Here is a 12,563-nt window from a genome sequence, read left to right as displayed (position 1 = left end):
TTTCATTCAAAATGGACATCATTGGACCGTGTTTTATTTTATAAATACCATTCAGATTTTGAAATACCATTCAGATAAATGATGACGCAATGCAACAGTGAGAGGAGATATTTCTGCTAATCGTGGCATTGGTGATAGCAAGCACGTCAAAGAGAAAAGGCCTCTTCAGATCTTAAGGTTTTGTTTAAGGATGATCCCCCGGCCCCACATATTTCTCTGTTTATCTTCGTCTTGGGCCGAAACCAGTTCAGGATGTTGCTTTTTATTTTTTGGTACTGCTATCTCCAACTTACGAACCTCACCTTGCACAATCTTTTATCATATCATCCATTTTTCTGAAAGTAATTCTGGAACGTTTGGAAAGCAATTCAAAAATATTTTAAGGAATCACATTTCTTCCATTGGCATTTTGGGTGAAACGACTAACTTGCTAAACAAACAAAAAGGGACAGGAGCGAGCTCCGTAACCGTGCTATTTTCATTTGAATTTTGGAGGCACATGCATGGGTTAGACGGGTGCAGTTCTCTATCACCACGTTAGAAATTACATTTTAAACTTTTCTCAGTTCAGTTCAAAGTTTTGCCTGCATGTTAAGTGAGCCCAAAGTTATGTTGGCATTTTAAGTCTTAATATGTTTCTTGGTCGGTTGTGCACCATGTGCAAACACCATTTAAATTTTGGCAAACATGTCCGAAACATAAGAACTAAGCAATAAAATAAAAAGATCGGCTACAACCCACATCATTAATAATGTGCATTGTTATTCAAGTCGAGGGGGTGGGAAATGGGGGCATATTTGTGAAAATCTTTATTTGAAAACTTTAACCCCACTGAAGAACAGGTGAAAGATTGAGAAGTGAATGACTGCCACAGAATTCTTTAAATGAGACCACAGCATCACTGAAACTACCATTCCATTACCTTCCACACAAACCCTGCCCTATCCCGACCATCCATCCCCCCTTCCAAATGTACAGAGGTTTCGGAAACCACGGGTGCCAGAATAGACCAGCCTTCAGAAACTGCCACATATTCAGCACAAAATGTACATTTAAAGCTCGTCTTTCGTTTCACTTTTCTGCAGGAGAGAGGGGGGAGGGAACAAAATGCAAAAGGATGTGATATGCATGTAATCCATTCAAAAATAATGTGTTTATACAGCTTGAGGTAGCCAATCAAATCTTCATAACCAACTCGTGCCGCATATGCATGTATGTAATGTAGTGCAACGTCGAAAATCAGGCACCCTTGGGGCTGAGAAGTTACCGGATTTATAGAGACTGGAAAGACCTGCTTCCGTATGGGAGCAACTTTGCTTGGCGATGCCCTTATTTGAATTACTCTCAGCAAGAACTTCAGTTTTTCACGCTGCTTCTTCACACCGTATATTGTTGAATAACCAACACCAAAACAGTCACACAGGCTTCGCCCTGACTGGAAATTTATGATTTCTGCATTCTGCAGAAATGTTAACATAATGTGCTGGTGTGGGCCACACAAGTGCCATAGAGTACATATAACAGTGTCGAGTCCTATAAATGCACCGTCGTGAATTTGGAAAGAGCAATTGCCTGATGGAAAGAGCAATTGCCTGTAAATGGGGATACAAATGTGTAAGTCGATTTTTTGGGGATATTTGTGCCAGCATGGTTGTTACAGCGTTGTAATTGCTTATCAACGTTGCTTTACATGCTTTACAGCAGTGAAGATATTCATGTTAAAGATGCTTATCGTCAGGTGTGAACTCACCTCGGTTTCCTTTTGGCTCTCGTCACTTTCATCTTCAGCATTCACCTCCTCACCTTCATCCTCGCCTACAGGAGAATCCTCGACATCATCTTCCACCTGCCAGAGCAAGTTTAGAAATAATTGTATGGTAAAAGCATGAGATTTTACAAAGTTTCTCCATCTGTAGTTCAACTTAAGCTGCACACTCAAAGCCTTACGAATTACATTTATTACTTAAATTAAATTTACAGCGCCTTTTATAAGCTCTTTAGTAGAAATAACATTCATAATGAAATAAGACAGCTGTTTGATGAGAATCTAATTAATTATATAAATATAATTAATTAATTATATAACCTGGAAATGGTTTTGTATCAGATATTAGTTATGGTGTATACAGGATGTGTCTTCGCCATCTGTACGTATATGAACCTCATGGAATAAAAAACGGCATGGCCAATCTCTACCAAATTTTGTATACCAGCTGGGGGTGACCTGGGAGCCAGTCATGGGCACAGAATGAATTCTGATCGCCTTTACCCCCTGAGGGTGGGGGATCAAATGACCCAGACAAAAGCAATGTAATGCTTGCATGGTAGTCTAGGTCAAATCTAATGAGAGCTTAAAATTTCCCCATTAACCTCTGAGGGTGGGGGAGGGGTGACATTGAAGTCCTTTGTACCATGATGCTGATTATAAGGGGGGAGAGCGCAACCATAATTTTTATAAAGGGTGGGCAGGTGCACCCAGAAATTTTAGAATGGGGTAGGGACAACCAGGATATTCTAATAAAGAGGAAGGGTGAGTAGCAACCAAACTTTATATAAAGGAGGGGGAGGAGGCTGTACCCATGGCTTTCTACAAGATATTTCATCAACGCCACAATACGCTCACTGTTGGGGAAACTTGTTTCATCCACAGAAGTAGTGAGTGTCCCATTAATTTTGGTGCCGAAAAGGATAGTTTAGAATTTTCATGGAAAAGTGTGGTAGAAATGACCTAGTGCCACACTTCATTTTAAATCAACCACTTCACGGTACTGTCACACAGCATGAGACGGAAACAGGAAGTGGAAAGCACATCACTTCACATATCGTAAAGAAAGTTTGCTAAGCAGAAGGAAACTGTGGCAAACATTTTCTTTTCCATCAGCATGTCTTAGAGAAGGACTCACTCTGTTTTCCAAACTTAAAGTCCCATTTGGTATCGATATTACACGAGTTTTTGTTGTTTTTCTTTGACAAAAAAGGTTCTAAACTACGCTCCTATCCAGACCGTTTCTCCGACAAAGGATTAACTTTCGGTGACATCTCCCTGTGATACTGAACCAGCATTGTTATACTTTCTGGTCATTTTCACATATTCCCAGGATATAAAGCAAACTTCTTAGGAGATACTCAATCTCGTTTGATCTTCGCAAATTCAATGAGACTCATGAATGCCAAAAAGCTTTTGTTCATAGCTCAATGGGAGGCCACTTTCCTACACTGGCTGAACGCCCAGCCTCAAGTCTCTCCAAGATTCTGTGGAATTTAAAGCTCTCAACATTACCTGCTCATAATGAGGCCAGAGTTGAAGGTCTGTTTCGATCAACGCAGGTGTCTGCCCTCGTCGTATTTTTTTTTCAAACCGCCCCCACTCAGGTCTAAGTGCCCTCTGTTCTCTGTCCCTCCAGTAACCCGCTTCGAGGTCAACTCCCAAAATTCAGGTCTTTCTGCCCACCAATACTTTTCTCCCATTTGCAGAATTGGCTTCCAGAAAGAGTTCAATTGCACCGTTCCCTACAGAGCTTTGAGCACCACATCTCACGTCTTCAATCCTTACACATGATCAACCACTATTAACCCCGTTTCCATCACCACTCTGCTCATTTCTCCTCTCCTCTCTTAGCTCACGCCCTTGCTTGTTGTATCCAAATGTGATGCACCTGTTGCTACGTTGCTTTGTTACCCTTTGTAAACTTGCTCGTCAACGATCCCCGACTTTATCCAGAAAAATAAAGGTCAAACCGTTTGTCACAAGAAAGCAACTAAATGAACTCACCTTGGCATTGGGATCGATGTTCAGGCTTAGACGCAGCATGCGCTCAATGCTGTCGGCATAGGATCGTGTGTCCTGGAGCGCAAACCCAGATCGCAGTGTTGCGGTCTCAAACAGCAGCACAGCTAGGTCCTTCGCAGTATTGTCCTTTGGATCGGCCTGTGCAAGCAAAAAAAAAAAAGGGTGTGCTGCCACTGCTTTGACCAATATCTACCTTAGTATTGTTATGGATTCGTCACTTCCGTTGTGATGGTTTGCATCCACTGTAAATATTTCCGATTCCATGTATTATTATTGTTGTCATTTAAAGGGAATAGATATTTCTAGTTTCAAAAGTTAAAAGTTAATGTTAAAAGAAACAGGAAACCAGATCGGGAACCAGACGAAAAACCGGAAGAAGACGAGGAGAGAAAAGAGGCGGAGCGAGTGAAGTCGGAGAAGAAGCGAGTCGTTTCTTCGTCCTGAGCGAACGTTGTCGAGCAAAAGTCACGAGTGAACTTTGGGTTTCCTGGAAAGGGATTCCTGCGATAGGGTTGTTATCACTGTGACTGATCAACCTGCGTGTCAGGTTTGGCGTTGGATTCCGAGGAATCATCGTGTCATTACGTCTCAAGTACGAGCCGTCGGCCATTTTGACTCGCACGCTTTGCTCATCACGAAAGGTCTTTGCTACGCGTCAGCCGTTTTCACCATTCAGACGTCTATCTGGGATGTGTGAGTGCAACGCAAATTTTGAAGACAAACCTGAAGTTCGCCGATTTGGAGCGGTAAAACATTCATACCCGAGGGGGTGAATTTCCCAGTCGCATTGAGTGCGCCTTTTCGCAGCTGTTGGCCGCGTGACCCTTTTCTGTCGCTTTGGCCGCATACGCCTTTGTGCAGTTTTGGCGGCGTGACTGGGCCTGTCATCTGAGCGGGATTCGGGTTTGGATTTGACATCTTTCTGACGATCGCTGGAGGGGATCAACTTGAGCTCGAAGACGGGAATATAGTAACATTGGGGAATGTTCTTTTTTCACTCACTTGGAGCACAGTGAGTTACCTGATATTAGCTGATGGTACCATCATAAGATATATGTTGATTGTACTTTTGATTGCTATCATTGTTGTACTGTTATTATTGTGTGATTTTTAATACAATATTTGTTTGTTAGTAACAATTGGTGTGGTTTCACCATTGATTCTTGACAGAATAACACATTTTTCTGCCGTGACTCCTCTCGGGGCTCGGAGGTACACTGCGACCAGGGGGTCGGGGAGGAGCACGTAACAGTATTCATCACCACCCAAAATAGCATTTCACTTTTAAAATATGGGGAGAGAACAGGCATCATGCAAGTGATTCAGACACACCATATTTTGCTCCAAGAGGAGCGAGTATTACTAATCTATCGAAAAATTAAGACTAGAAAGCAAAATAGCACAAAATACTTACGGCCGGTGGAAGGAACGAACGCACACTTCCCTCAAAAAAAAAAAAAAACCAAGAATAATGGCAAGCATCGATACTACCTATTAATATCCAAACAAGGTGAGGCATGACAATATTGATCCATCCAAATAAGGTTGATCCAAGAAATAATGTGGGAGTACTTTGTGGACATACTCAAAAAAAATTTGCAGCAAATACGAACTGACAAAAGTTTTGAACATCCCCTCCACATATAAACAAAAGGCTCTCCAAGATGTTATGACCAGAAATAATCAAAAGCCAATGAAACTAGTGAATTCATAGAACACATTACCCCACGCAGTCGAGAGAGAAATAAATAAATATAATTTTAAAAAGGACATGGACGGGGTCTACAAGTGCCAAATTTGATTGGTCCAGATGACGTAAAATACCGTAATATTTTGTGCAAAGACTGCTAAACAGAAGGGTTTTGAAAGTGTCAAGTCTGTTTCAGTGTTCAAGTATATAATGCAATTGAAATAATAGATTAAAGGATGTAGAATTTTCTTTGAGGTTTACCACCGGTGATGCAGAGACTTTTACACCACATTATCTGACACGTTCCATTACTTCATGCCTGTTGTTGTCCTTTATTTTGTTTTCAAAAATTATACGTTTCCTGTTTGGGATGATCTTCAATTTTGTTTGACTGGCAAACAGGCAGACAGAGTGAAAGATGATCCAACTCTTCTCTGCACATGTGAGATTGGGACAAATTCAGAGCCAAAGTACTGATAAACTACAGGTTCCTTTCTGATTCATGTTCAAAATATAACATTCAATGGAAATCGATTTGTTCGTCGATCATAAACTGACATTTGTTGACGACCAGCCAGACAGACAAAGTGAACCAATTGCTTAACCCGCTTTTCGTTTCGCACACACGGGTGGTTAATAAGACAACATTAGCCCCCAAACTATAGGTTACTTGGCCAGGAAGTAGTTTTCATGTTTTCTAGCATAAAGTCATCCCACAGACTCAGCACAGCTGCTGAATTTTTTTTTTTTTTGGTATACTGAATCGAGGCTCGTGAAAGAGCTAACATTTACTTCACAAACAAATCCACCAGACAAACAAAATATATAAAAAGAGGGAGCGGAAAACAAGATGGGGAGAGAAGGGGAAGCACACAAACACAACATTTGAGAGCAGGGAGATGTGTGGAAGGGAGAGGGCTTGGGGGGAGGAGGCGTGGGAAGGGGGGCGGGGAGGGAGAAGTATAAAACACAAGGACACCAAGGACTTCCAGGACAGAAGTTGGTATTTCAAAAAAGTGGAATTGGGGTGAAATTAGCAGGGGTAGAAAAGATCAAGGTTTTGGATGGGGGAAGATAAGAGATGGTGGTGAACAGCTGTTTTAAAGACCTGGAGGGTGGAGTGGGATTGAAGAGAGTAAGGGAGTTTGTTCCAGAGGCGGGAGAAAGGAGGAATGCAGGAGTGAAGGTGAGCAGAGAGTCTTGATTTTGGACCATAAGAGGGTTGCAGACAGATCTTGTGCGACCTGTAGGAATATTTGCGGGACAGAGCCCAGAGAGAGCTGGGGGGGCAAGGCCAGAGAGGAGTCGGTAGAAGACGGAAAGACCACCAACCTCCCTGCGGTGAGTGAGTGAGAAGCCCTTGGCATTAGCTTCCTTGCGGGAGATTCCAATGATTCTGAATGCTTTGGTTTCAACAGCGTGAAGACGAGCTAGGTGTGAGGCAGGAGCACCAGCCCAGAGGGGAGAGCAGTACTCCATTGAGCTGCGGATGAAAGCCTTGTATGTGGTGAGGAGCTCAGGTGTGCCAAGGAAGGACTTCGCACGACGGAGGATGCCCAGTCGGCGACTGGCTTTGGAGGCCAGATTTGAAATGTGGTTTTCCCAGGAAAGATCATGGCAGATAGTGAGACCCAAAAGCTTGAGTGACAGAACTTCTTGGAGAGGATTATTCAGAAAGTGGATGGGAGGGTTGTCCAGTCGGTCTTTTCGGAGAGACATCGTAAGAGTGTGAGATTTGTCAGGATTGAAAGACATGTTCCACTTGTTTGCCCAGTCTGTGATTTTGTCCAGGTCTGCAGAGAGTGAGGAGGCTGCAGACTGCCGATCTGAGGGATGAAGAATGGAGCGACAGAGAGTAGAGTCATCAGCAAAGAGATAAAGAGGATTTTCAAGAGAGTCAGAGAGATCATTGATGAAGACCAGAAAAAGCACAGGGCCCAGAACACTGCCTTGTGGAACTCCAGCCTGAACAGGAAGAGGAGATGAGAGAAACCCATTCAGGGCCACACGTTGACTACGACTAGAGAGGAAGCCCGCCAGCCATGCGTGGAGATTTCCATGGATACCAAAAGAGGAGAGTTTGGTGAGCAGAGCGGGGTGCCAGACCGTATCGAAGGCACGTGATATGTCAAGGGAGACTGCTCTAATTTCCTGTTTGGCATTGAGGACCTCCATCCATTGTTGAGAAAGCAGAAGCAGCATGTCCAGAGTAGAGTGTCCAGGTCTGAAACCAAATTGATGATCAGAGATCAAGCCAATGGAGAAGAGGAAAGATTTCATATCTGAAGCAATGATGGATTCCATGACTTTGCTGATAATTGGGAGAAGGCCGATTGGTCTGTAGTTGCTGGGATCTGTTTTTGCACCTTTTTTGTGCAAAGCGGTGATGTTGGCAGATTTCCAAGCAGATGGAAGATGACCTTGAGCAAAAGAGAGGGTGAAGAGAACAGAGAGAGGGAGTGAAAGAGCGGAAGAACAGGATTTTAGGACCTGTGGGCTGATGCCGTCAGGTCCAGTTGCAGAATCCGAGTCGAGGGTTGACAGAAACTTTTCCACCTTGTCAGGAGGAAAGGACACAGAGTCCAGGAGCAGCTGGGTACGACTGGGTACGGTGTGTACAGAGAGGGATGGGTTTGGGACACAAGATTTAGAGGCAAACACAGAGTTGAGGCATTCAGCTTTTTCACGTGCGGAGTCAGCCGTGTGGCCATTTGAGGTGAGGGAGGGGATGGAGGGGGAACAAACACCAGAAACAGATTTGACCAGACGCCACCAGGATTTGGAAGAGGGAGACAGATAAGAGAGTTCGGTCCTGAGAACGGAGAGATATTGTTTCCTGGCTCTCCTGAGGGTGGACACACACTTGTTTCGGGCTTTGTGAAAGGAAATGAGATTTCCTTCCGTTGGATTTGCTTTCCAGGAGACGAAAGCAAGTTGTTTCTGGGCAATAGCCTCACCACAAGATTCCGGGAGGAAGGGTATGACAACAGAAGACGAGATGGGATAAATTTGTGCATGAGAGAGAGCAGTTTGCTTTGGAAGAATTCCCAGGAAGAATTTATGTCAGAGGCAGTAGAGATGGGAGACCAGTCCAGATGATTGATGGCTGCTTGAAGACCGTGCCAGTTGGCCTGAGTGAAAGGCCAGACTCGTCGACGCTGAGGAGGCTCTCTGAGAATGGTCAGAGAGATGTCCACTTTAACAAGCACATGATCAGAAGAGCCGATTGGAGCAGAAGAAGAGCAGCAGACATTTCAGAATGCTTGATAAATACAGAATCAAGGAATCCCAGTAGACCCGTTTGGACCACCAGAATGCAAATTGACAGTGCAACTTATACCTTTGGAAAGACTGGACCCAAGAGAACAGCGAGTTAGTGTGTTGGATTTTGATTTATACTACACTGAAATGCTTTGCATTTTCCATTTTTGACATTCCACCAGCCTGTGATTTTATTTTTAAGTGGTGAAGCCACTTCAATATTTTACTAATGGCTCTAGGGGGGAGTTCGTGTCCATTGCAAATGTACAAAGTTACCCATGATTTTATTGTTGTACATATCAAGGCCTTTCAAAAAAGTTTGGGTGACAGGCCCAAATCTGTATACGTTTTGCTACAGACCCCGCACGAAGATTTTCGCTCACCCCCCAAAAAGTATACATGAGAAAATCTTATTTTCTCAATAACTCGGCCAATACACATCCAAACTTAAACAAGGTATCTATACCCATGCTTTCAGGGTCAAGGATTATGATAAGGCTGGTTTTGTTATGATTGGAGTCATTATGATGTCATAAATATGCAAATTAGATCCAAAATCTGCCTTAAAATGGGTCATTTACTCGAAGAATAAATATATGATTAACATAGCCTCTGAAAAGTAGTCATTGAACATGCATACATTGATTGGAATGTTTAAAACGTATCTAGGGTGACTGCTAGCATCATAATTTGGGTTATGAATGAGTATACATACCATCTTTTGATATTCAAATTAATTGAAAACAAAATTGAAAAATCTTGTTTTCCCTTATGACTCGATCCACTTGCACCACAGCTCAATGGACAATGAATCCACACCTATGTTTTCATGGACAAGGATCATGATTAGTCTATTTTAATTTTGAATGGGTAAAAAAGCAAAGTTTTTTTTTTTTTAATATATAAAAACCTATGTCAGTTATTAGTTTGGGTGTCCATCACGAAATTGGTGTTTTTTGTTTTTTTTGTAATTGGTACATTTAAATAACTATCGTTAACGAATCAAGCCATTGTAATCCGCTTTTTTTCTTATCTTTTCAGATAAATTCTGAAGACGAGTCCTAATCAACAATCAGCAATGGAATCTGTACGGCTTTCAGGGTCCGGAGCTGGTGATTTTGACCAGACAAAGTGTGCGATTTGTCAAGAGCCAACGCAGGAGAAACTGATCAGCACACCCAATGGGTGTAAACGAATACGGGAAGCTAGTGACACATGAAATGACTAACAAAAGGCATAAAACTGATGCCAGCCGAGAGTGACTTCTTCTATGACGTTTCAAACGAGTGCTACAAGAAGTACACCAATGCAAATCTGCTCAGACGCATCCAGAAAGGAGGGAAATCGCAGAAAACACCGCTATCCTCAGAAGAAACTGGCAGTCCACATGGGGTTGCGACTCGTTCTCACTGTGCTGTACGTTCACCTCCAAATCCTGCAGATGCGCGAAGTGTTAACTACTTGATGAACTGCATCATTTGTGACAAGAAGTCACACAAACAGGACTTCACAAAATATCGTATATCCGAGTCGAACCGTGCTACTTCACTTTTAGAAGCAGCAAATTTCTTCCAGGATGACATTTTCAGTCTAATTTGTGACCACCAGGATGAGCATGCAGTTTTTGGAGCCGATTTGTATTATCACAAACCTTGCATGACATTATACCTCCAAAAGTTCAAGCATGCTTCACGTTCAACTGGCGAACCACCGGAGCTGAACTCTAAGCAGCGTGCATGGGGCGATATCGTGTCTGAGTTAGAAGAGGGACTGAAAAGTGGCAATGGTTATGAACTCAGTGCAATCAGAGACTGATTGAGTAGACTTGTTGATGACGAGCATCAATTTCGAAATAGAGATGTGAAGATTTTTTTTTTTGAGACACTTTGGTAGTAGCATTGATTTCACATATCCTGACAAGGTGCGGACGTCTTTGATGGTTTATAGTATGCCATGTAATAGAGCAGATGTTTTGGCAGAGTGTATTCGCTCCATTGATCCTATACAGGTATGTGCCATTGTGCCAGTGTGCGAAGGCAAAGTCTAGATAGTCATGATTTTGACTTAGATGATAGATTCGGTGATGCTCAAGATCGCAAACATGCATGCTCCAGTATGAGAATACCAGAACCGGTACTTAGGTTTTTAGGATATTTATACAATTTTAATCCAGGGACATACCCCAAGGCAGCTGAAGCTGTAATGACGGAGACAGATCCTACAGCAGAAGATGTAGATGATGAGTTAGATGATGCAGATGAAACAAAGAATTGTGAGGGTTGGAATAACAGTGATTGTGAACAGACTGCTGATGTTTGCCTGCAGGAAGATCCAAGCTCTGTTTCAGATGATGTACTATGTACATCATTGTGGCAGAAAGAGAACACCAATGCATATAATGAATGCTGAATCAGCTCACAGTCTTTGGCATGGAGGGAAAATCCTCACCATTATCTTGAATCGCCAAGGGCTTGCACTAAGCTATGCAGAACTGTGACGATACCAGTATGACATTGCAACCTACACTGCACAGCAGAATAAACAGGACGTTGCGCTACCAGCTCATTTTGATCCTGGAGAATTCACATCGGGCTTCGACAACTGGGATCATGAAGGTGCTAGTGTGTCTGAGCATGAGACAGTCTGTGTTCTTTTCCAGGACAAACCTAGTTCCCAGAGATTCAAGCCCAAACGGTCTGATACATTGGTCGAACATGGCCCGCAGGCTTTTAAGGAAACGCTCCCTTGCCAGATTCTTCAAGAGTTTTAAGCACGTGTGAAACGACCTGACCTTCCAAGTTCGTTCAAGGGCAATGATGAACTCTACAAATCTGATGACCCAGAAAAAAGACTCTGTTATGATGCTGACATCTACGCTGCAATGGGTACAGTGAGTGCACAGCCGATCAAGAGCCTGTACTTTGTGTCTTTGCTATAATTATGATGTAAATAACTTTTCATTTACATGTTTAATATCAATGTTGTTTTGTTACCTTAACATTTTAACAATAAAATGAGATTCTTCCATGATGGCTTTAATTAGCATAATTAACGTATTATTGATAGTTTCTTACCCTATCAAAATTAAAACAGGGACAGATACATTCAAAGTACACAGCCCCCATGCCAAATAATTAAATATCCGACAGCGCGGCATTGCCGGGGCGCCACTGGCGCCCGGCAATACCGCAGTGCAGCTCATAGAGATTGCATTGGATATTAATCAATAAATCAAAAATAGCCTTTGCAGCCAAATCACGTGGTCATTGGCATGTCCAAATATCAGCTTCCTAGCTCAAAAGGTGTCAGAGATAATGCCCAGAAGAGAAAGGAAATATATAAGTACTTAATTAATCGCTAATAATTAAATAACTCATCAATTAATTGATTATAAAATTAAATAGTTAATCAATTGGCTAATAGAATACACAAACCACCACCATTTCATCCGAATCTGTAACTTAAAAAAAAAATTAAGCCATTCATCGAATAATTAAAAAATTAATCGATTAATTAATTAATCAATAAATCAAAAATACCCTTCACAGCCAAATCACTTGGTCATTGTCATGTCCAAATATCAGCTCCCTAGCTCAAAAGGTGCCTGAGATATTGCCCAGATGAGAAATAAAATAAAGAAATAATTAATAATGAAAATAAATAAATAATAATCATAAAAAAATGAAATAATTAATCAATTCGCTAATAGAACACGTAAACCACCACCATTTCATCAGAATCTATAACTTAAAAAAAAAATTTTTTTTGTCATTAATCGAATACTTAAATAAATTAATCTATTAATTGATTAATCAATAAATC

General features: G+C 42.0%; 1 protein-coding gene across 3 annotated transcripts in view; it reads right to left on the bottom strand.

Moving 5' to 3' along the window:
- Positions 1-12,563, bottom strand: part of HSP90B1 (heat shock protein 90 beta family member 1) — a 68,364-nt gene continuing 55,801 nt past the window's right edge. For all 3 annotated transcript variants that reach the window (XM_078776025.1, XM_078776024.1, XM_068112777.2), the window contains exons 17-19: positions 3,773-3,928; positions 1,751-1,846; positions 1-1,079 (exon numbers count right to left, since the gene is read on the bottom strand). In XM_078776025.1, coding sequence (XP_078632151.1) covers positions 1,053-1,079; positions 1,751-1,846; positions 3,773-3,928 — 279 coding nt within the window. In that variant the 3' untranslated portion in view covers positions 1-1,052. The remainder of the gene's footprint in view (positions 1,080-1,750; positions 1,847-3,772; positions 3,929-12,563) is intronic.

The sequence above is a fragment of the Myxine glutinosa genome, chromosome 4 (genome assembly GCF_964187855.1).
Source record: "Myxine glutinosa chromosome 4, kmMyxGlut1.1, whole genome shotgun sequence".
Taxonomy (NCBI): Eukaryota; Metazoa; Chordata; class Myxini; order Myxiniformes; family Myxinidae; genus Myxine; species Myxine glutinosa.
The sequence above is the reverse complement of the archived record's forward strand: the minus strand, read 5'-3'. Positions and strand labels throughout refer to the sequence as shown.